Genomic DNA, 24,781 nt, shown 5'->3' with positions numbered 1-24,781 from the left:
AATGTTAACACGAGAATGGACATTAAGCTATAAATGGAAAATAAAAAACTATAAAAAGTTCCATTTTTTGAAAGTCTTTCTTAGAGTTTCTCAAGGTTAGTTACGTTTTGGTACCTATGGCTTGCTCTTTGGTTATTTTTTTTCACCAATTTAGTGCCATTATCTTTCGAAATTCGCTCTATCAAGAGCAGTCATTAGTTCACCCGTCATTAAGCTCTCTGCTTGTTCTAGTAACAATGGAGCTTCTTGCACTAAATATGAAAATACTTTTTAGGATTCACTTGCACTTATTAAAGATTAGTATCAAGAGCATTTTTTAGTTATTTTAAAAGCACTTACAAACATCTTCGGATCACTTGGAAAATATATTTTTGAAAAACTGATATTAAAATAAATAATACTCTAATCTGCACTTCAATTATAAAATTTGAACTCAGGTGCAAAGAGTGCTTTGTATATTAAAAAAGAATCGTTTAGAATGGAGGTATGAGCTGCTTCACCTGCACACAATAATCTGGACAGGCTCGGTACTGCACAAAACCTTTTCCCAAAAGTTCGGAAAGAAAAAATTATAGAGCACAAAGATGCGAAAAACATAAGAGACTCATTGGCAAATTCACAAATTGTACCACATTGCAGACACTACGTTCACTCAACAAACGTTCACGCTCAGATAAATCGTGCTTTCTCCGCTCTTACATCGTCCTTGTTCAAGTGCTGTACCTGACATGGGGAGATAGAGAAGAAGGAAGAATTCAAATACTGAAGTTGGGACGATGGCGAACTGATGACAGAAGGATGGTCTGTTCATGCAATATGTACATACCTCTAAGAGTCTCCTAATACTTGATCTTCCACATTACCGAGGAATGTGATCTGTCGACTGCATACCTTAGTTGAGAAGACACAGACCCCGATATTGTATGCTTTAACAACTTAGATGTCAATAGGGAGATCAACTCCTTATGTCGCGATTGCTTTCTCTTCAGCACTTGGATATAAGCATATAAACCAAGCCATTCAACCTCTCCCTTTTCCAGTAGAAGAATTGGGTGGAAATCAGTATGCACAGAACGCATCCTTCTCTTTATGAGCACATGCATATACCTAAAATCAATATAACAAAAACAACATAACTCCAAGAAAGAAAAATAGAAATGTCGTAATACTTGAACATTTTGGACTTCAGATAAAGGGATCCAGCAGCTAGATTTTAATGTATCAAAATAAAAAATGATGACTAAATTTTAACTATCATATTCATATATGCAGAAAACTGCATGTTATTGATGAAATAATTACAAAAGATAAAAGACAACGGAACAGAAGAATACCTCAAAGATCTCTTGATAATGTTAGCATAAGATCTAGGGCAAAGTTTCCAGACGTATGATAAGTCACGAACATAACAATGGAACTTCATTGCACATAACAAGAATGCTTGGTAGATATTTAATCTCACAACAGATGCTGAATTGATGTTGGAATCAAAGAATATTGGATGGCATTTAGGTTTCATATAGTCACACAATTTTTTCTTCAAATGACGACCTGGTTGGTCTTGCCAGCTGACAGTAAGAGTGGAACGTAGATGGTTGTTCCAGTACCTGATAAAGAGATGAAACAAGTTACTCAAAACACTTAAGTAATGCAGAGCATGAATGATATTTGTTTTCACAGACACTTGATCATAGTGTTGTACAATTACAAAGGCCTCAACCATACCAAACATCTAGCAGACATGTATCACGCTTGTATAACATGTATCACGATTCACACTTGTACAAAGTGTTATTCAAAAAGACATTCCTTTGGTGGACTATAACATGAATAATTTGACCGCTTCAGCAGTGCATGAATTTAGTTTTAAGAAATCGTGGAATTTATTATTGGCCTCAATAAACTCAAAAAGTAAAATAAGTCATGGAAATTAACTTTGTGTAGTCGGCCTGAACTTCAAGAGTGCAAGAATTAAGAAGCAAGCCACTCCATCGAATGAATGAGATGCCGTCTTCACCAAGATACACCCTGCTTGATGGTATTCCAGGCATGTGTTGAATATCGAAATTCACACAGAACTTCTTTTCATTCATGTAACAGTTATAATCCCGAAATCCTCTTTGTAACCTGGTGAAGAAGCCAGCAGCCTGATTCCTTGAGGTTGAGATGAAAAGAAAGTCATCAATAAATCTTAGTAGAATATAAGTTGAGGATGAGGCAATGCCATCCTCATTAGCACTCTGTGCAGCAGAAGTATCTCCAAAATTATGTCCTCTTGATGAATCTATTGTCGCGTGTTCCCAAGTTTTTTCAAGAAATGGAAAGATCACATTCCTATCCAAATGTCCATAGTATAATGAACAAAGCAAAGAAGACAAAACACTTCCTTGAGGAATACCTACACCTTGCAGATAAAACTTTTTATCTAACTGTAGCACATTGCGCTTGACATGTTGATTTAGATTAAAAAAGAGCTCCTCCTTCTTCATAGACCTGCTATATTCCTAAGCATTAGAAAATAAAACTATCAGCTAAAGTACCTCAATCTATAAAGAACAAGAAAGGGATAATAATGCAAAGATGCTTAAGAAATTTTAAGCAAGTACACAAATTTTCATCCCGTGCCCCATGATCAACATAGATGGGACCTTCAAGGTTGCAAAGTTAAAAGCTACTGAATTTGAAACAAATTAGCACCAAGAACCTTATGCTCAATGTTTTGAATACTACTTCCTTTGATATTGAACAACTTATTTTCTTTTATATAAGCAAGATGGATGACTTCGGATGAATAAGTTCATAAATATACAAAATACAGAGTACAGACTTGTAGAAAAGAGCGGAAAAATTGTAACATATTCCACAGAAACAAAATTAGTTCACACAAAATATAGCTGGACAATTTTTCATAAATACACAAAAATACCTGATTAACAAGGACACTTTGCAATGATCGGTGTAAGGCAGAAGATTTAAACCTCAAGCTGGTATGTTGATCCAATAATGCAGGATTCTCATGAACCCATAAAAATTCTTTTGTGCAAAGAACTTCGTAAGAATGTTTTAGAAAATATTCATCCGTTCTTATGGCATCTTTCATCACACAAAGCAGCTTATCCTGGTCAACGGTATCATAGGCTTTTGACACATCAGAAACAACAATAAATACATCAGGCATCATTGTCGGTCCATTCTTTAAACCCATCACAAATGGGCATAACTTTCGGTAGACATCATTGTAATCAAAAACTGATGAACCTAACTTCTCTGGCTCCCTCAACCGTATAGCTTTTAGAACAGCATGCGTATCACAAAGAACGCTATTGACAGACTTGAAATATTCAAATTTGACCCTTTTCTGAAGACTTTTTTTCCTTCTTACTATGCCACTGGACTGCTCTGCCAAACTGAACTCCTTTCGTGGCATTTTTGATGATGCTTTTAAATTTGCTAGCAACCGCACTCCACACTCTTTTGGACAAATCCGAAGCTTTGAAAAACCGAATAATCTTTTTCTTATAATCCTTCTAGTTGTTGCATCATCCAAGCAATAATACCTCTGATCTTTCATACAACTGATAGTCTTATTCTTCACCTTCTCCCAAACTGACTTTCGATAGTAATATACATCTTGCCTCCCGTGCTCACTTTCGGTGATATAGAAGTTGGCTTGCAACAAAGGGACAATTATGGATGAAAAGAACCAATAAATCCAGCTTTTCAAGACTTTTTGTTTAACGATATGTGCAGCATCATTCAATCTAGGGAATCCTTTATGAATGTCTAATCCTTTTCCACCCATGTCTTTTAGTGCCTCATTATTCATGCTGCAGAAATACTGTTTATTTGATAGGAATGGGAACCTAGATGTTTTCAGTTTATGCATACATTGCCGTAAAGAAAAATTTTCAAATCTTCTAAGATGTATGAACTTGGAAATATTTCTCCTCAATATTCTCCAATTAGAAGCAGTTCCTAGCAAATCTGAAGGAATGATTCTCTTACAAACAGCCCACATAAACGAGACCACCTGACTTTTCAAGCAATAAGACTTAATAGCCTCGGAGTGAGAATCAGTAGCATCTGGAGATGAAACACCACAATGCTTGTCCAATAATCTTAAACTATGGCAATGTTGAGCTCTACGTATGAGAGTCTTAAGCAACTTAACAAGGGAATGATACCTGTAAAACATAAGCCACCACTTATTGTTCATATACGGACCACAACACACACACGCACACAGGAACCCAACATAAAACAGAGATAAGAAAATGGCTAGAAGACAAGGATTAAAGACCTAACTTGAGCACAATTAATAAATACTCCCAGTCTCCACAACACACACACGCACAGCAGAAATGCAAAAATAAAAACATATAAACAAAGAACTTTAAAAGGATGTAAGATATGATGACCATAGCAATTCAAATAATCATTTCCACATATCGTTTGGCATAACATTTCAGTTTTTGTGCTCCTAGATACAAAACGCAAATAATTGTCAGCAACATATCTATACATAGTCTGGTCCCATCCAGTACAGAACCTATCAGCACAAAATAGCAAATACTCTTTCATTTCCCCCGATGGTATCATTTTGTTAAAGCAATGCCAAAAAAGACCTTTTTTCATATGATTATCCTATGGAAAGGCATATCTTTTAATATACAGAATATTACACCACGTGCTTAAAAATCTAGTGGATTAATAACAATATTTATTACACTTATTGCTGGCTATTAACCAGATTCCTTATAAAAAAGATCTTGTTGAAAGATAGTAAGATACCACTCTGTACTTCCATCAGTATTCCAGAACACCACCAAAATATTATCAAGAATAATGAGAAGCTTACAGGCATGCCGATCCCATGAGACAAAGACCACTTCCACGAGGACATATCTTTGACATAGCACTTTCTGTGTCAGATATGCCAAAAATACTCTTAACAAGAAATTCTGAACCAACAGAATTTGGCTTTAAAGAATTCAGAACATCTGAAGATCATTAAGTGTTATACATTGGTTATCATTTAAATAATAGAAAAGAAAAACCCTAAGTTTCTTCGGGAAAAATCTTGCAACAGAAAAAAGGAAAAAGACAAGACAGCACCATACATGATAGGAAATCATCATTTTCAGGGAAATCAAACATTAGAAAGTCATTACTGCACAAACCGTTGCTGCTTGTAAAATATACTGAGATGATAAGGCAAATTTCTATTCATACAATTTATTGCTGCTTGACAAGATTAGCAAATCCAAAGATATACACAAAGATTTCTTATCACGTGGTCTCCATTGACCATGGTCATCAATTGTTAGGTCAACATTGGTGTGTTCAAATTCCAATAAAATATCAGTGGATTGTGATCAAACAGTTGGTCACAATAATTTTTTTGGACAATGGTAATCAAGAGATCAGAACTGTGTATTTCAGTATGTATATACATATACACACAAGTGCAAAAGGATACGTTTTCTTGGGAAAACTGATGAAGACTGTTCCAGGTTAAAGAACATGAATTTTCTGTCAATTTGAGCCCCTTTGGCAACCCTTCGCGGAATGCGTAACCCCAAACAAGAGCACTGCCAAAGAAAACAAAAATTAAAAAGAAACCACTAAGAAAATTACATGAGAAGGGAAATAACCAGAAAAGAAAGTTGTTAAAGCTTATAAGCCTCTTCAACATTTTGGACCTTTCATTTTTTATTGAACGATATTGGGGAAGGGAGGATTCCAACATTTTAGACAAAGTCTGAATGAGAAAACTGAGAGGTTTACCCATGAACCTTTTTATGATGATGAACTGAGCTATATGAAAGCCTGCTAGATAAGCTTTCTTTATCACCGATAATTGTTTTGGAAGGATCCTGAAAGTTGGTTTCTTGAGAAGGTAATAGCCTACGCTTCTTGCGGCGCTGCCAACTAAATGGTCTTGCACGCTTTTTAAGCCTTTGGGAACCCTGTTCAAGTTCCTTATTTAAATCACCTTCATATATGTCGGTAAACGTGCTGGTTCCATTATGACTATGCCTATCCTTACAAACACTGCAGCAGCCACAGCAGGCAGCAGAACCAACGGTTTTATCACTGCTAAAAGAACTAAGGTGCTGTCTCTTCAACAATGAGTGTACATTATCTTCTCTTTCCCTCTTTTTCCGGGGTCCTGAGATAAAGTTGCAAATCCAATCACCATGTTGTGGTATTTTATCACCCTTTAAGGGATGGCGTTAGAGTGAACAACCAAAACAATCAGAGACAAGGAGAGATTACATGAAACAAGTGACTCCATTTGGACACATTACAAATCAGCACAAAGAAACACTATGAGCCCAAACATACCAAGAAAGATCAGGCATTGTCAATGCCATAAATTACATCGAGGGATAACTAAGATCTGTGATCACATAGTGACATGCTAAAAGATAAGAAATTTATTTTATATCGTAGTCATTATTCACGTCTGTGTGTCTAGAGTTGTAGTATTCATTCATTCTTGAGCTAGCTGTTTAAGATGTCTACTAACCAATTGATTTGTACTTCAATATCATGAGCAGACCAAGAAATAAGAAATAAACACTCATGAAAGCTCAAAACTAATGACATGCTGATCGTACTTTCATCTAAATACAAGAGATAACTGTACGCACACAAACTATACTTATCTCCAGATAATTGAAGCTAGGTCACATTTTTCAGTACTTCCCAACATAGTACATTACAATAGAAGCTAATGATTACCATACGACTCAGGCAATGACTGTTGCCACTGTGGCTGTGGCGCGCGCTTCAACTTCTTTGGACACAATTTACTGATTGGCAGGCCTGTGACCTGCTGGTGGTTTGTACGCAGAAGTGGCAAAAATATCGATGCATTCCTTAGTAAATAAACCATAATGCCATCCCCAACCTGTCACGCAAAAGTTTTATCCTTTATTAGTTTTAGAATCCATACATAAACTTTCCGCACATCATTAATCGCAACTAATCAAAGCGGTTACACGATCATACCCTTTCTAAGAGAAGACACCAAGCCGACGAAGTTAGAAGCTCCACAATGCCGCTTGACTGATTAGACTGCCAAAACATATACAAAACAACAAATACATTTTTTTAAACCGAGTGTATAATTACATTCCATATAATTAAAATAAATGGTAGAAAAAAGAAGGAGAATTTACCTTATCATAACCACTGTATATCACATTGGAAGACACAGGTTGCTCAACCATCATCGCTTCAATCACTGCTCTAACAATCTGGCCACAAAAACATGCAATATTTACATAAATAAACAAATTACAACAACCTAATGAACCCTAAATACATATACACACTGTGTTCTACTTATAATTTGTAACACACAAGGGATATGGTCTTCCTCTTCAACTCATTGCGTCCCGGTTCAAACCACCCCTCTCTCATTTGTGATATCGCTTGTAATCCATATATGTGCATATAACTATATACACACACGTATATAACATATATACATAAACTAAGAATGTGTATGGTTATAAATTACCTCAATTTGGGACCAGTGAGAGTCGGGGGAAAAGCGGGTGACCGCAGGTGTATTTTTCGCAAAGACGACGTATCCATGGTTGAGGAGATGGCGGTAATCGGAGGGGTCGTCGGGTCGGAGGAGAAACGACAAGCCGTCAGGCGCGGTGCAGCTGAGGCAACGGCGGCCCTTGCAGAAACGACAGTCGGCGGGGACTGACGACGACGAATGGGGAGGGAGCAAGGAGACGATGGTGTCGGACAATGTTCGCGCCCGTTTGCCGAATAGTCTACGGAGGACCTCCGGAACGCGGCGTTTCCTTCGCATTTTCTTCCGCATTATCGGGACAACGGACAGTGGAGTGGACTGGATTGGAAGGGGCGGGACTGTGAAGCGAGAAGGACGAATAGTCTTTGCGAATTTTAGAAAGGCAATAAAAGTGCGCCTTTTTCAGTTCCAAAATATAATTGCGCTTTTTTGTTAGGAATTTCAAGTTAATTACAATACTTTTGCCTGTTCCTGGAAAAATGTTTGATTCTCGTTAAATACGAAATTAAATCATATTATTACTAATTGATTGCGGGATTTAATCAAACAATTTTACGGTAGATAAATTTTTTTGTTGGGCCGGCTTATTCGATCATCGGGTTTTGGGTTGTTCCTAAACGGACCTATCGGATCTAACTTAATTTGTGCGGGTGGTGCAGATTGGTCCTACGGCAACCACTATGGCGGATTGGGACCCTACAAAGGCCCCAAAACAGTGCTTGTGAAGGTTCTTTGGAGGTTCATTTTTGTATCTATCAAGTATTTGATTAAATGTTTTCTGAGAATATATCAGCATTATTTTTGCAGGAGATGTCGACAATATTCGGTGATTGCCTTGGCATTAACAATATGAATGCATATGACGATAAGCCCACCGAGTGCACAAGATCACATAAAAAAAATTCTGCTACGCGCACAGTTTCCGTCTAAATAAAACTTGATATTTTACATTAGGATTTTCCAAAATTAAAATCTTAGATCCACATACTACAACTGCAATGGTTGACTTTGTAAGTTTATCCTAATAAGAGTGTGTGGTTGGAAATGTCTTTTGCATTGGGAACATTTATTTCGAATTTCAAGTTAACAAGTTTATAGGCTTCCATGATTGGGCTGGCTCATTTAATCATGGGATTGTGGGTCGTTACCGGTCGGATACCATAATTTGTGCATGTGGTGCGGATTGGGTCCAATGGCGACCACCGTGGTTGGATCCACATAGTAACCTGGGTGGTCCTAAGATTTTCGAAGGCCGGAAAAATGTTGGAGAAGGTTTTTCGAGAATCTTTTGAATGTTTGATAGAATGATACAGATATTTTGTGTTCATCAAGTGTTTGATGAAATGCCCTTTAGAAATGTATCGAGGCATTTTAATTGTAGGACGTGTCTACAACACTTGACATGGGGTCTCGACATCATGGGCTAGATTGGCATTTGTCAATACGAACACTTGTGATAATAGGCCCACCAAATGCTCGAGGAATTTTCTCACTGAATATATTTTTCACAATATGTCATTCTACCTTTCCAAAAACAAAAAAAAACAACAAAAAAAACAAAAAACAAAAAAAAAAAAACAAAAGTGCATCTATATAAAATTTGATGTCTTACATTGGAACCCAAGATTAGAATTCTGGATCCGTCATATTGCAACTGCTGACTTTGTAGTCTATCCTAATAAGACTATAAGTAGTTCGAAGTTTGTTTTGCATTGATGGTGTTTGATTTAACAAAGTATTACCGGTTTATGTATTGATTGTGGCTTAATTGGGATTCTCTAACTATTACATTAAAGTGATTCTCTGCATATCATTTCAATTGTCTCGGCAACTACTAGTCTGCTTTTCTAGCCTTCGAACGCCAAAAGGCCACATGGAAAGTTGAAAACTTTCGTGCCACAAAACCGTCTTCAAGAATCTAGAAGCATCCCAATTTTATGATGATCTAGCAACTTGGTGCATAATCTCACATAGCTTTAAAAATGTGTAACATACAAGATGACAAATTATAAGCAGAGTATATTACTCTTAAATTAAACCACAACACCATTATATACATTTTGTTCAATTCCCTTAATATGGCAGATTTTTCCTAGCTTGAATTTGTGGCTAGTGTTATTTAAACATACTAAAAGTATAGTATTTAGGAAAGTAATGATAAGATCAAGTACATTCTATACAAGTTTGAAGTGATTTTCAAAATATGTCACGAGGTTTTAATTTTCTCACATTGCATTATGACATTTTGAAATCTTATACAGGTCATAAACGTGCTGAAGAGCGACTCTTTACTAGTCATAAACGTGCTCAAGAACCACCAATCGACTCATTTACGTGTTGCTTTGGCCTTCCTTTCTATTGAGTTCTTAAATGTTCCTAGAGTTTGTAACGAGATTGCTCATAGACTAGCAAAGTTTGCCCTTTCAATTGGCAAAGAAACAGTTTGGGTTGAGGACCCACCTGGTTTTATAGAGGACCTCCTCATTCAAGAGTTGTCAATTTCAAGAAATCCTGTCATTTTATGTCTTTAGTCATCTTGATTTTACTATCTTTCATTAAATTGAAGACGTGATAAAGGCAATACTACTGTATAAGTTATATTGGAAGCTACACTCACATCACATCACATGGACCAAAAGTTTTCATATTCCAAATGGTATAATTGTGCTTCTACACAGCCTGAAAACGAGCCCTACATCAGCTACATCATCAATTCAGCAAAATAACTTACAATTAAATAGATGAAATCAATAAATGCATTAGAACATCAACAAGATTATCATGAGGAATGAAACCAAAAAAATGAAAAATTGCCTTATCCTTGAGGGAAAATAAATGGAAAACAAGAAGAAAAGCAAAAGATTACACAAACTCAGTCATAGCTTAGGTCATATTCAACCGAAGGAGGGACAAATGGCTTGTTTTAGCCCTATAGTTCTCAAATAAATTAATATTTTAATGAACAGTATCAAATTATATTTCATATCATCTCCAACCATCAGGCTAGCTGGCTGGCTATAGATGGACAGCCCATTAGCCTGATTGATTGGTTTTGGTCCGATGGAGCCCACAAGCCCTTTGGCCTAATTCTCAATTAAAAACGATTTTCTTATCATTTCTAATTATTTTCAATCCTATGTCCCTCTGACCGAATTAGTTTGAGATGACCTTAATCCTTTCCTCGGCTCGGCCCTTTCGAATAATAAAGGGCTGCACACTGCACACCGAGCTGCAAAATATCAATACATCCAGCCAACTACCAGTCAGATTCGGACATTTAATCCACTATTAATTTGCTCTCTCTCTCTCTCGCCCCCAATCTCCACTCTCCACCTTCTTCTTTTAATTTCCAGAAACATCGTCTCCAGAACCCTCCTTTTTTGCATCAAAATCTTCAAAACTCAATTGGGTTTCAATCAAAATCCAATCTTTGAGATCATATTTTTGTGGGTTTTGGTTTGACTTGATAGATAGATTGATGATGGTGTTGCAGTTGTTGTTAACAGTTGCCTTCTCTGCGGTGCCTCTGACTCTGTACGTTCCTCCAGTCAGAAGCCTAAACCCCTTCGTGGAGACCATGGAGGAACTCTTCTCCGAATCAAGAAATCACACCAATAGGGTATACCCACGTGTCCGACATCTTTGGTTGAGGATCTTGGATTGTTTACTTTGCAGCAGAACCACAAGGTAGATAATTATATATGTGTATATATTTATGTTTACAGATTTTGATTTCAGTTGGTACCATGTAGTCAGCTACTATCACAAACCAATTTCTGAAACATGTTTCAGATTTTGGTTTTTGTCTTTCCTTTTTGTGGTAAATAAGGTCGGAGTGATGGAGAGTTTGATTTTGGTGATTATGGTGGTGTTGTTGTTGGTGTTTTTCCGACCGGATTATATATTTGTGTTGTAAAAATTCAGTCTTGTAATTTCATCATTTCATAAGAATCTTTTCCATGGCAATTTCAGAGGTGATCTGTTTATTGATTTGATGATTTCTTTTTCTTTTGTTTTTTCCTGTCTCTCGTATTTTTAGAGCAACTTACATGATACTGGTATACCGCTATTTTAGCAGCATATTGTCTACAAACACATGTGAACAAAAACAACATGTGTTCTTTCACCATTGGACAGTGGCGGTGCTCCTGTGTCATGTAAGTCCTTAAGTTGTTAGGTATTAAAACTATGGTTATGGACTTCATAGCTTCTTAAGTTATTAAGAGTTGGATGGTCTTTGTTTGTTGTTATACAACGGATATTGAGGGGAGTCGAACACAGGACTTTTCAGGCTCAAAGTGCGGGATCAATGCTCTTTGCCGCTCGAGCTATAAACCGCTTGCTTCTAGAGTTGGATGGTCAAGAATTGCATATGTGATTGTTCATAGATTTTTTTGAGGATTAGTCTTCAAAGTTTAGCCATAAGTGTACTGAAATTATAGGACGATAATATAAGAAGAAACAAAGGAACAAAGAGTGAACTTAAGTGGCATTAACTATGATAAATTGATAGTTAGAGAGTTGTCTAAGTTATGAACTGAAGCAGTCCTTTTCTAAGATTCAATTAGGAAGATCTGAAGAGGTCTCAAAGCTTGAATCTTTTTCAGATTCGTCTTACTTTTTTGAGTTGAGTCTCTAAAAATCAGAAGAGGTCTCAAGTTCGAATATCCTTCTTATTGATTAAAAAACGGCGGATAAGTACAAAATTAATGTTTTATTGGTGCCTCAATCGTAGGTTTTGTAGCCAAGGGCAAAAAACAAACAGAACAAAAAAAAAAAAAAAGGGAGGATGTGAGGTGGCCAGGTGGGTTATGATCTCTTTCTGGATTAGGTTGAGAAGGTTTGGCGGTTTGTCATTGTTGGTTTATGGTTGCCATCTACGTTAACTTTGGTTGCTAAAAAAAAAAAAAAGAACAAGACTTGGCTATTGAAAATCAGCAGCCCCTCTGCATAAAGCCTATCACAACTTGGACACGTATTGTGCTGTGATAGGTTTTCAGTAAGAGGAGCTGCTGATTCTTCAGCAGCGAAGTTAAATCCAAAAAATATTAGAAGGTGAAAAAGAAACGAAAGGGAGCCTTAACAAATCATGCCAATGGTTCTGCAAGCATTGGCCATGTGGTCTTAAAACTTATAAGCTTGTAATGTAACGGAGTTTGCAATGTTTTCGCCTTCTCTTTTATTTCTAAAAATTTTACTACACCATAATGTGTTGTACGTTAAATTATTCAAACTTTTCAATGTGACGGATGTATCTGTCATTCTTATGGATTACAATGATAATCACTGTTAAATCTTATTTGGCATACGCTAAATAGATTCTAAATATAAAGAAAAAGTCAAATTTGCGGCTTGGAACTTTCTGATTGGAATCAAACAATTTGGTATACCTAAGATCACAAACAATCCGATTAATCAAAAGTCTTAACTCAAGTGACATGCGATAAGTGGAGCAAGGTGTCATGATCTCAAACTATTCGCGAGTCTTAGTTCAAATGACATGCGATTGTGATCTCAAAACTTAAACCATTTGTTTGTTTGTTTTTTTTTTTTTTTTTTTTTTTTTTTTTAACAAACAATATTTTCTACACTAAAAGGAGGGGGTGGGCTTATCCTCACAACACAATGAGTTAGTAATAATGTGGTTCAAATTTGTTTTTGACAAAAATCAAACCTAAGATCTCTCACTTATAAGTGAAGAGGAATACTACTATATCATAATATTAAGTGGCTAAACCATTTATATTTTAGCATATAAATTTATGTAACTCGCTAGATTAGTAACATATTACCTCTTAAACAACCATAGTTGCATGATAGTAACACATCAGAGGGCAGTTCTGAGGTGTTTCAAACCTCTAAACAGTAAAAAAAATTCATCAATTAAGGCTATTTTGCCGAGTTCCTTAGAGAGAGTAGTCTGAGTTATCTCGCACCCCTAGGTATTCTCTACCTACCCACCTGTGTCGGTTTTGGGTATATGTACCCTTTAATTGAAGATCGTTGGGGTTTTTTTTTTCTGGGAGTATGGCAGGAGTGAACTTCAGCGCCATGGCGCCTGGTACTCGAACATTGGTTTGAGATATTTTCTCTACCCCTTCTTACCCTAAAAATCAGAGGCAACCCGCGTATTACATTTAGTTTGCTACATGTACAAATTTCGAAACTTGAAACTACATGGACCAAAATTATAATTTGGCCTTCAGCAAACGAAGAGAAAAACTGAAACACGGTCATAACAAAAGGCCTACGGAGTATGAAACTCAATGGTAAAAATCGAAATTTTATTCATCGGAACTGAGCTCAGTACCATTATTGTGTGGGTCTGTTCAGTACATTACAGTTTTATTTACCAACTATAGAGTTGTCTGAAGAAAACTAAAACTACAGACCATATGAGGGCGAAAGAATTAAGGAATGGTAAGAAAGCCAAGAGAATAAGAATAAGAAAAAGAATCAAAAGAATGAAACAATGGATGTGAAATGTTGCTCAATGTTTTAGGTGGAAGGTGTTGTGCAAGGTTTTAGAAACCAGAAAACGTCGAGGGCTCTAGCTTCTCTTCCATCAACTAGACAAACGTTTTTGCCTTTCTCTGCGGAATCGTCCACCACCACCTTTTTGTTTTGCTCTGCCTCTCCAAGAATTCCCCTTTCCTGGTCATCATGCAGAAAAAACAGATCAGAAAAATTAACTGACAATGATTGATATTAGCACAAATCAAATCTATGAAGGGATCTTAGTTCGAGTGGCAAATTGAGTCATACACAAATCGCTTGGATTTAGTTTAGTCATAGCACCGTAACATGATATGGAGGTGATAAGGAAGCCTGAAATGCGTAAGGCCTCATCTGGTATAGATCATAGGATCGGAATGGATAACCAATTCACGGCATATTGAAGGTAGAGGAGAAAGATTTTTTTCTTTCGTTTTTGAGAGAATTAGGCATGAAGGAATATTCTTCCTTCTAATCCTACCATTTTGGGGAGGATCGGTACCTCCAAGTTAGTCACAATTATTTCACTTCTTCCTTCAACATACCTTAAACATAGTGTCTTATCCATTCCAATCCAGTCCCCTATTTCAAACGAGCCAAAATCTTGAGCAAATTATATATGGGCATAGGATTGGAATAGAAATAAGCTGACTGAAATTCGAGTTTATCATTTCAACTAAGATGGCTATGCAAACCAATAAGACCAACTTTGAACTGTACTATCAAGCTTGAGTTGCAAGAAAGACTCAAATATCTCAGTCAAGTGACTTAACGGATAAAAAATAATATGAACAAGGAGAAGGATGCAGCTAGTTACTTACCATCAGCTTGGACTTGGAAGCTTGTGAAGGTGTGATTTTGCTAGGATGCCTTGTTGTAGAAAAGCATTGAGGCGAGGGAGGGTTGGTCCGGATTTGCAACAAGCTCTCGCCCCCTTTGCGCTTAACATTCTCTAAACTTAGAGGGATTGGGACGTTCTCTGCCTCGTCATCTCTTCTGCAGACGGTGGTCATCAAAAGTTAACCTTATGTATCCAATCATCAAAGCCAGAAAGTTTCAAGATTCATGGAGGTAATTTGTTATCAACCAGATCAGATGATCATAATTTAAACTGCATCAAACGTTTTACCATAACAAGTGAAGAAGAAAATGTTTATACCATAAAAAAGCAGATACAAACACACAATTACGTACAACGAAGGATAGAAAGTGCACACAAATATAGAGGGCTGCATTACAAACAAATATATAGAGAAAAAGATTAAACTTACTTTTTCCTCCTTGGCTTCTCCGAATTGCTCCCCTCCATTCCTTCAGTGTTCATTTTGCTCACCTCAAGCAATGGCGTTCTCTTCGTTTGCCTCTCATTTTTCCCTTTATTAATCTCCAGCAGTGGAGTTCTCTCCGTTTGCCTCTCAGTTTTCCCTTTAACCACCTCAAACAGCGGCATTCTCTCTGTTTCCCTCCCTTTCAACTCCCCAAAAACCTCACGGTTACACTCCTCCTCCTTAACTACCTCTTCCTTCAAGCCCGCTGGGCTTTTCCTCACATCCGAATTCTCCACATCCTCTCCCTCCCTCGCTCTCATAGCCATTCTCTTCAATTCAGAACAGAAGTCTGTAATCTGATTCAGAAGATCCCTCCCTGCAAATAAATTCCTCGCTGACAGCGTGCTTCTCAGCTTAGGAAGCACCTCATTGTTCGGCAGGGTGCTCTCAATTGGTTGCTTCTTCTCTGTGCTTGATTTGATTGTTGCCTTCATGGCCTTAGCTTGGTTCATTGGAGGGGTTGATACATTGGGGTTCTGATTTTCACTATCTTCCTCGAATCTTGAATTATTAGTCGGGTAAATTGAAGATTGAGTCAACCCTCTTCTCTTCAATTTCACATCTCTGAATTACAAACGAAAAGGTTAAATTCTGCGAAACCGGATTAAATTGTATTGTGAAAACAAGGGTTCATGGGTTTTGCTTTTTACCTCTGGACTTTATCACCAAGTGGAGAAACTTCAGGAACAACAGCTGGGCTCGGAACCTTTCCCAAATGGACAAACAAAGAAATTAGAAACTTTGAAAGAATAAAAAGAAGAGAATTATACAAAATCTATGCTGGGGTAGCTCCAAAATGCGAGGAAAATAAAGACGCAAGCGAAAATTAGATCTTATGCCGAATACCAAAGCATCAAAATCTCAAATTTTCGATCTTTCCCATCACATTTTCTTAGCAACCAAGCAGATTAACACGCAACAGAAAACCAACCAAAAAGAAAGAAAGACTGGAAAAGGAGAAACCTTGGGAGGTGATGACTTGAGAAAATCTTCAGTCGTCTTCGGATGCTTGCATCCTGCAACAGAAAAATAATCCAAGAAAATATCTAGTCAGTCAAAATTAGAAAAGAAAAAAGAAGGGGTTGAAGTATAATTTGAGAAGGATTAAGGTACCGGGTCGGCAAAACCAGGCCTGATCGTCGACGGAATTGTCATTGGGGTTCAAGAAATCGAACCACTTGGGCGCGTTTATTTGCTCGTAGTATTTGTCCTCTACGAATCTCCACTCTAAACTTTTCCAATCGATTTTTGCTGGTTCCATAAATCTCACAGACAAAATCCCAGAAAGAAAGCAAGCTGTACAACAACCACGGCAAAAGTGAGAGAGAGAGAGAGAGATTGGTGGGTTTTGGAGCTGAAGAGGCGGACAGTGGAAGAAGAAGAAGTAACCGTTACAGGAGAAATAGTGAACGTTGGTGGGCTCAATGGGGTTTTACTAAATTATCGACCGTTGGAGATTGATTAATAGATTAATTATTGGGGTCGTGGCTTAGTCAGTATGATTGCCAGTTTTGGATGCATTGTGCTGGGAACGCGGTCATGAACTAATACAAAATTCGTTGATTTTTTTTTTTCCAAAATTTTAATCAATTATATTATTATACTTTATATACCGAGTCATATTCTTAGTACACTGAAAAATCTCTTGCATTTCAAAGGTACACGTGGCTTTAAATTTGATAATCATGTGAAGCTTTATAAGATTTGCTTGATGTATCACATTTTAGGACAATATTATCTAGAGGTGTGCTATTCACACACTTTATTTTTACTTCTTACAGACCCTTGATAATTTCTGTCCGTTAATATTTTTCAATTCATCCGATCCGACGGCCAAAAATTGAAAAGATGTGTGAGAAGTAAAATGGAGTGTGAATATCACACCCCTATTAACTATACTATGTGGGAGTCATCTTTGAGGGAAACATAATTGAAGCTTCCATTATTTTATATACTTTTATAAAACATTCATGATTTTATATTTTAAACCAATATTTTCACCAATATCTCTATACATTTATCAACATTTCTCAAAAATTTAGACTACTGGTATATCTACCAAACTGAACAAAAATTTTAGGGTGCCAGTAGCTTTCTTTTTTCTCTTCTAGTCAGTTTCTGCTTATTAAGATTTTTATGTCAAATGAAAAAACACAACACCCTTAATATATAAATGGATTGAATCAGTACCAAATCATCAACTTCACTGAACCCAAAAGTGAATTTGATAATCACAAACAAGATCTGATCCACCTCAGTCTCCTCAAGTCAAGTCCCCCATCAATTAGCCAAGTATTAAAATTGACATGAATCTGATATAACAACAATTTCAAGAACACAAGCTGAAATAAACCAAAGCATGCCTCGAGCTTCAACACGAATAAGTGATTTTACGCACAACATAAATTTGTCTGGCGATTTGCAAGAAGCTAAAAGAGTGGCTAAAAGGTGCATTTTTTGACAATCTCTAATCTGAATCTCACATTCACTTATAGAAGGTTGAATTATAGGGTTTGTTTTCTCTAGTACTTCACCGGAGCGCGTTAAACGAAAAGAGAAAGGGCTTGTTTTCTCTACTACTTCACCAGAGCGTGTTAAACGAAAGAGATAAAAGGGTAGGAGGACCATAGTTTTTAACTACTCTGTATAGGCATTAGGCAAAGAAAAAATAACCAAACTATATGGAAGGGAAGCAAGGTAAAATTTCAGCTTCAGCTAGGAAATGGACATAGATTTTGCCTAATTTTTGTTTTCCAAATTGGTGCTCTAATGCCTTGACTCCTCACCGAAAACCTCGAGGTTGCAAACTGGGCATACCTAAACAAATATAGAAACAGAAATGAGCGTGAGTTAGCGGGATGGATCATCAAATTGAAATAAAATAATGATATTCTGCATTCTGAAATCCATGACTTTAAGGCGTTGGCCTACCTTGTTGATACCGAGCCATTTGCTGATGCATTCGCTATGGTAGACATGTTTGCATGGCAATGTGATCTGTCGATCCCCTCTTTTATACTGCATCTGGCAAATCACACACCTGCTCGTGGAAAAAGTCGCATCAAGGGGCAAATTCCAAAAGATTAAAAGAAAAAGGAGATTCTTCTTCTTCTTTTTTTTGGTCAAAAAGAATCCTGCATCAAGTTTTCTGGAAACAAACAAAAGAATTGGAAAAGAAGTGTTTGATAACTTCTACAGCAAAAACCAGCTGGACAAATCATCATCAAATAAAGGAGACTAATTAGGGTGCGCCACGAACTTGCCCATTTTATCAGAGCAATTATATGCTAATAATTTTATTTTTTTTGGGAAAACACTGTTAAGACGGTAACTAAAATCAAAAGCATCACCATATATTTTACATTTTTAAAGGATTAGGGTTCATCTTAGAGGTTTCTAAGACAACTCTTCTCGAGAAATCACATTTTCAATCGCTTGATAAATAGGTTTATGTGTCAAGTGCTTTGTAGATGATGATAGAGTTCGAGCAGAGAAAATTTCTCATTTCTGTTAGGTTTAGTGTTCATGACAAGATGAACTCAAAAAAAAAAAAAAAGTGTTTATGACAAGATTATTTGCGTTAGTATGACAGAATTTTCTCATTGGGACACTACCAAATTCAGTATAATACCAGACAGATATCGAGATTGTCTAGAGAACTAAAAATGAAAATAGAGGCCATCACATTTACTTCTGAGACAAGGAAAAGATAAGGTCGGAAAACAGGTTTTTATTGTTTTAGGCAAATAAATTCTCATTACTCAACTGTCCATGAATCAGAATGTTACCTCTCTCCGGATTTTTTCCTTAAAAAGAAGTTTCCACACTTGTATTTTGACAATGGAAGCAAGCTAATAAGTTCGTCGGAAAGACCTCGGCTTTGAGTGCCAACTGCCTCACCCAAGTCAAGTAATTCCTGGGGCCAATATATAAAATAAAACATTTCATTTAACATTCATAAAAATTTTGGAAAATCCTGTAGTTTGTACTAGACGTGTCAAACCAATGCAAATAAACAAAGAAAAGCCAATGTACAAGATCAATGAAACCGCTTGCCTTAAGTACCCCCAATCTATATTGCAAAAATGGCTAATTAAAGAATGTCTCATAATCTTAATTTGAGCTGGGTATAAAGAAGTTAATCCAATATTGAAGTAATTTTCTATGCTATATATCACAATGTGATATAATAGTTTCTGAAGCCTCAAAGTACCTACATCGTTCGCCTTCACAGTCTAAAGAATCATGAAAAGCCAGTTTCATGCGTTACTAACTTCGAAGAGGCAGACGAACAAAGGTATGTGTGGGACGTGCAACTGCCCAGGTTTGTGTTTATGCTTAATAAGTCTCTTGTGGGAACAAAACGGTAACGAATTTCTACTTCCAACAAGATTTACTTCATCCGGAAAACCCATGTCACAGTAGAATGCAGGATAATAGAATAAGGTATACATAACGAACCTCATAGGTCATGTTATCAGGATCAATGTCCTCTTGCCATGCAACCTGCAGATATACAGAGAGCAAAAGGTTGAACTTTAGCATAACTGCAGTGCAGGAGTCCAAGACTTGATAATGCAAACTAAATATGCATCTAAACTTTAGCATAAATGCACTTCCTTTTGAACTTCAAGTTCGAAAAGAAGTGCATTTATTCCAAAAACAAATTCGTAGACTTAATAACGCAAACTAAATATGTATCTAAACTAACCAAAATAATGCAGCAGAAAGAAAAACGTACAATTTCACAAACCACAAAGGAGGATCCATACCTCAGAAGTACTTGTATTTTGCTGATTCTGAATACCTAAAAAAGCAAGGAGCAAAGCATGACAAAGTGTGATCAATCAAAACCAATTTTCAGTATAAGATTACAAATAAACAGAAGTTTCTGACTAACATTCCTCAGGTGTAGCTTGCGCTTCCATGGCAGCATCTTCTTCTAGCTGTGAGTCGGTGTTTGCAGGCTCTTCTGCATTCATCTCTGGAGGGTATTCCCAACTCCCCCTGCTGACGTCCATGATTGGTAAATGATCATTTACCTCATAAGTCCCGTAATAAGAAGTACTCTCCGGACCAGATGGCAAAGCCTTGTACGAACTCATGTTCATTGACCAGTATGCAGTTTCCTGGACACACAACATGTAAAGATTAGCATTTTCAGCAAATACTAAAATTTCAGTTCATGAAAATAATACAGTATTTCACTCAGCAAAAAAGGTATATGGCAATATATATCTTTAATCCAACTAAAATCACAATGTACTGTATAGTTCTGAATATTTGTAACGAATACGTTGACACTCAGTAAAGGCAATAATACACTTCAGCTTCCCCAGCTCATTCCGATATCTCATGAATTCCAGACAAAACATTAAAGCAAATGCATCTGAACAAACACCAGCTTTCCAAATTTACAAGCAAGATGGATCTAAAACAATCTTATGAGGCGGCGAACATGATGTCATCACAGAATAACTTTCACAAGAAAAGAACACATCAAAAATGGAAAAAGCAAACTTGCCTGATCATGCATTGGCATGGCGAGGCCATAATTCATCGGTACATGAGAAAAACCGTCAAAGAAACCCATGAAGCCGTCGGTAGGTGTGTAAGGAAAGCCGGTGTCTTGGTAATGCACTTCCATATGTCCATTCTCATTCATTTTTGCACCACTTATCAAACCGATATTCACATAAACAATCTACAAAATGGAACCAAAATCTTTCAATACTTGTGCTAAAAAAATGGAAATTAAAAAAAAAAAAAAAAATTTCACTATAAATTCATATTTGTATATATATTTATGTGTACATTGTAGTATCCTCATAGACTAAGAAACTTTCACTATAAATTCAAAACAAAATCTTTCTATTCAATAATTAATGACAAATTACAACATATATTCTAAAATTTGCAAAATTTAGGGCAAAACATGGACATTCTCAGAAATAGTGAAGCAGAATATAAAGCCATGTTTCATCTCGTAACTTTACATTCCTGTTTGGCTACTAAGAAAATGAAGGAAAAGAACTTCAAGACATAAAATTTCATTTTCTTTTCTTTGCCTTCTGCTTTGATTCTCTCCGTAGCCAAACGCATGACAAGATTGTGTAAAGAAGCAGAAGCGGTACCTTACTTTTAAGCCAAAACTCCCTTCAGACTTCGCTGTGAAGCAAAAATGGGCAGCTCGGAGGATAAGTAAGAGAAACTGCAGTCTTCTTTCTTTCTAACTTCAAATTTTCTTCCCCTTAATTTCTTGAGAAAATTTGCTTCAACTCAGAGAGACATTTGAGTTTGCACTTGACACACACATATATATATATATATATAGAGAGAGAGAGGGAGAGAGCGAGGGAGAGAGAGAGAGAGAGAGGCTTTCTGTGTTGTGTTTGAGTTGCTCTCTCTAGAATTGTATTGTGTTATCCGTTTTTTGTGTGTTGCGTTTGGCTTTTGTGCAGAGGAGCAGCTACATTTGAGATTTTCACGAACACGCTTCCCTTCGGAGTTATGTGTTATGTTTTGTTGTCTCCAGCTAGCTCTACCACGCTAACTTGTTATTAAACAGAACAAGATTACAACAACAATCTTCCTAATTCCTATTTGCTACCGCTGTCTCTACAGTCTACTCTATCTATGCTACACCATTGCACTTGATGTAATTAGTACTAGTATTTATTTAGGACGGCTTATAGACTACTTTCTCTATACACCGGTGTATATGAGATGCAACGTTAGTTAGATTTAAATGTTTGGAATAAAGTTGATAAATCTAGCAATCTACTAAAACGGTGCATCTCATACATTGTGCATTGTAGAGTTTTGGTCCATGATACTGATGTTTATCATAGTTTGATGTGATTATGGGGAATGAGATGTTTATGTTTTGCTCTAATTTCAATTTTGGGGACTTGTGTTTTTAGTTTGATTAATTTTATTGTGTGTTTAAATTCTTTGATCATTTCTGATCAATTATGTGTATCCGAACAGTGGGCGCTGTGTGCAGACATTAACTCAAATTTAACCAAAACAATCGAAATTGTTTAGGTATTAAAACACACTGGTTAAATTGATATGTTTATAACACATGAACTAAAATTGAAGGAAAAAAAAACACATAAAATTAAAACCCTCTTTCAATTTTGCATCTCTATAAAATTAGAAACCTCTTTCAATTTTACATCTCTATAAATTAAAAAAAAAAGAAAATTAAACTAAAAAGCTCTCCTCAGTACTCAGTGATTCGAAATAGCTGTTTGACAGTCTCAAAGTTTATACTTAAGATTGGAGGAATGGAAAAGAAAATTAAGAAAGAAGAATGTTTTTTATCTCAGAAAAGACAAAAGTAAAAAACATGTGATATACGGATGGATGGATGGTTGGCATTGAGTGATTGAACAAGGCTTGGCAGAGGGAGGGGTAAAAGCCGTTTTTACCGCCGGTGAGATCTTCTGGTGGGGGGGGGGGGGGGGGGGGGCCGCCGCACTTACCAAAGATCCGTCTCTTTCTTCTATTGAATCTTTGCCGTACATCTCAGATCAGAACTGCGCTGTAATAAAATCTTGAAGGTTTCTGATCCCTACAATTTGTTCAACTAAAAGAAAAAGTTGTCGGCCCCTACTCCCCAAACAGCTTTCTAAAGTGCAACAAGATAAGCTTAATTAATGTCAAAAGTATCTCCTTCCAAACAAACATTAGATAAGCAAATAACTCTTTACCACTCTCGTTTCTTTCCCCCAAACAGCTTACATGATCACGTAGGTTTGTACCTTGTTGGTGGCTAATAGAATATCTAATTTAACAACTCTCGTTTCTTTCTAAGGTAATTGAACCAGATTTATATGACCAACCCATTATGTAGTTTAACTTCTTCTATTTCTTCATGTAAATAATAGCATTGTATTAAAAAAAAAAACATAAGTGAACTTTTCACTTTTGAATGATGCCTTAAGTAGTCATTACAAACTTTATTATGTATTTAATTTTGTCCAAGTCATTCGTTCGTTGGTTTCTTTAGAAAGAAAAGGTGTGGCTGAGTATTACATGGGTCCATTGAAAGCTTTGTTTCTACGCAATACAAAATAATATGATAGCATTTTGATTGAACCATTGGTAAGGGTTGTTGTTCTAGCACATATATAAAAATGGAGCAAAATATTTTAACTTGAATGAGTCAATACTTCATCCAATGAAAGAATCTTATGCAAAACATGAGGAGTCGGGCGTGAATAGCCTGACCCTGCGCCTGAGGCCATGTGACAATCAGGGCGATGTCACCCTGTCACCATTTAGGTTATAAGTTTTTTTGCGTCAAGCACGTGCACTTCACGTTCGTGTGAGGCAAGTGGTCCGACAAAATGTAGGGAAATGTCTATCATTTTTATTAGTATTTTGTAGGATAATCAATCCTTATAAAAAGTTGAGACAACTGATTAGTTGTACTAATCTCATCACATGACTCAAGATGCAGTACTCAAAAATTGAGAGAAAGACATCAAACGGATTTACTATAACATGGCGTCTTGATCCAATAATATCATGTTTTTCTCCACATCACAATGTATATTGGATTGAAACACACTTTTTACTTTCAAATTAGGCCACCAATGTTATCATTTGTCAAAAAAAAAAAAAAAAAGGCATTCAAATTAGGCACAAGAGTAATGTGACATTCAACTTTTTTTTTTTCTCTCTTTTTAATCCAAACATGTATTAAGGCAGGTAGCAGTTGGGACCAAGAAATAAAAAGAAGAGAAACCGTTGTTCCCTAGAGAGATATATTAATTCCCTAAATTAAATAAGTTGGTTTTTTGGGGTCATAAAGCTCATTGAATATGTATATATAAATAAGATCAAATGCTAGTTGTGGTGAATTGAGTCCTCTGGGACCATATGGGCACATAGGGCCTTGTACTCGAAGCAAGGAATTCATGGGGCTTCCAACAAAAAAGCTGGTCAAAATTAAACGTAAAGGGCTGAGATTAGTTATTCCAAAGTATATATGTTGAGTCAACTTCATTAAAGCTAAGATTAATTTTGTTTTTAATCAAATCTTAACCACGATTATAATATAATTATGGCCGAATCCGTGACACCACTTCTTTTACACAACTTTTGACACATATTTTTGTGGCAGCAACTTCGTAATGTACTTCAACACTCCAACTGTCTAACTTTTAGACATTTCCTCAAAGAACATGTCCATCAAACATAACCCAAATTTGAAACTATATGACCGTTGAATTAAGGGCTTAGGTTTCTTTATAGACTCATATTCATTCATTTTCTTCACTACAAAATGAATGCCTTAATGGTTTCGATTTGTCTACTTTTTTGTAAGGATAATCTATAAATGATGTTCTAAAAAATAAATGGTTCATATCATTGATATTACAAAGTG

At 36.4% G+C, this 24,781-nt stretch overlaps 3 protein-coding genes across 3 annotated transcripts; all 3 read right to left on the bottom strand.

Annotated features, from left to right (window-relative positions):
* Positions 1-465: 465 nt before the first annotated feature.
* On the bottom strand, positions 466-7,903 carry LOC137735248 (telomerase reverse transcriptase). The gene is made up of 13 exons (XM_068474659.1): positions 7,532-7,903; positions 7,188-7,265; positions 7,018-7,083; positions 6,748-6,916; positions 5,796-6,172; positions 5,480-5,591; positions 5,121-5,201; positions 4,859-5,000; positions 2,927-4,184; positions 1,936-2,504; positions 1,335-1,607; positions 827-1,107; positions 466-723 (listed from the first exon to the last, which is right to left on the bottom strand). Exons 1-12 carry the CDS (start codon positions 7,847-7,849, stop codon positions 840-842), a joined length of 3,711 nt encoding a protein of 1,236 aa, XP_068330760.1. The 5' UTR covers positions 7,850-7,903; the 3' UTR covers positions 466-723; positions 827-839.
* A 5,926-nt stretch (positions 7,904-13,829) lies between these two features.
* LOC137735623 (uncharacterized) lies at positions 13,830-16,713 on the bottom strand. Its single transcript, XM_068475069.1, has 6 exons — positions 16,495-16,713; positions 16,345-16,397; positions 16,032-16,087; positions 15,325-15,945; positions 14,875-15,049; positions 13,830-14,212 (listed from the first exon to the last, which is right to left on the bottom strand). Exons 1-6 carry the CDS (start codon positions 16,640-16,642, stop codon positions 14,057-14,059), a joined length of 1,209 nt encoding a protein of 402 aa, XP_068331170.1. The 5' UTR covers positions 16,643-16,713; the 3' UTR covers positions 13,830-14,056.
* A 952-nt stretch (positions 16,714-17,665) lies between these two features.
* On the bottom strand, positions 17,666-21,684 carry LOC137735633 (E3 ubiquitin-protein ligase BIG BROTHER-like). Its single transcript, XM_068475078.1, has 8 exons — positions 21,516-21,684; positions 20,906-21,085; positions 20,282-20,510; positions 20,154-20,188; positions 19,843-19,887; positions 19,170-19,297; positions 18,313-18,421; positions 17,666-18,198 (listed from the first exon to the last, which is right to left on the bottom strand). The coding sequence occupies exons 2-8, from the start codon at positions 21,044-21,046 to the stop codon at positions 18,148-18,150; spliced, it is 738 nt and encodes a 245-aa protein (XP_068331179.1). The 5' UTR covers positions 21,047-21,085; positions 21,516-21,684; the 3' UTR covers positions 17,666-18,147.
* Between the last annotated feature and the right edge of the window lie 3,097 nt (positions 21,685-24,781).

Source organism: Pyrus communis, chromosome 5 (genome assembly GCF_963583255.1).
Source record: "Pyrus communis chromosome 5, drPyrComm1.1, whole genome shotgun sequence".
NCBI lineage: Eukaryota > Viridiplantae > Streptophyta > Magnoliopsida > Rosales > Rosaceae > Pyrus > Pyrus communis.
Note: the sequence above shows the minus strand (reverse complement) of the source record. Positions and strands in the feature narration are given on the sequence as shown.

Coding starts and splice junctions, on each gene's coding strand:
- LOC137735248 (XM_068474659.1), bottom strand. CDS start 7,849: ATGCGGAAGAAAATGCGAAGGAAACGCCGCGTTCCGGAGGTCCTCCGT. Junction 7,266..7,531: donor CTCACTGGTCCCAAATTGAG/GTAATTTATAAC, acceptor TTTTGTGGCCAG/ATTGTTAGAGCAGTGATTGA. Junction 1,608..1,935: donor GTTCAGGCCGACTACACAAA/GTTAATTTCCAT, acceptor TCTCTTTATCAG/GTACTGGAACAACCATCTAC.
- LOC137735623 (XM_068475069.1), bottom strand. CDS start 16,642: ATGGAACCAGCAAAAATCGATTGGAAAAGTTTAGAGTGGAGATTCGTA. Junction 16,398..16,494: donor GGCCTGGTTTTGCCGACCCG/GTACCTTAATCC, acceptor TTTCTGTTGCAG/GATGCAAGCATCCGAAGACG. Junction 15,946..16,031: donor CTTGGTGATAAAGTCCAGAG/GTAAAAAGCAAA, acceptor TTTGTAATTCAG/AGATGTGAAATTGAAGAGAA.
- LOC137735633 (XM_068475078.1), bottom strand. CDS start 21,046: ATGAATGAGAATGGACATATGGAAGTGCATTACCAAGACACCGGCTTT. Junction 20,511..20,905: donor CCATGCCAATGCATGATCAG/GCAAGTTTGCTT, acceptor TTGTGTGTCCAG/GAAACTGCATACTGGTCAAT. Junction 18,199..18,312: donor AATGGCTCGGTATCAACAAG/GTAGGCCAACGC, acceptor ATATTTGTTTAG/GTATGCCCAGTTTGCAACCT.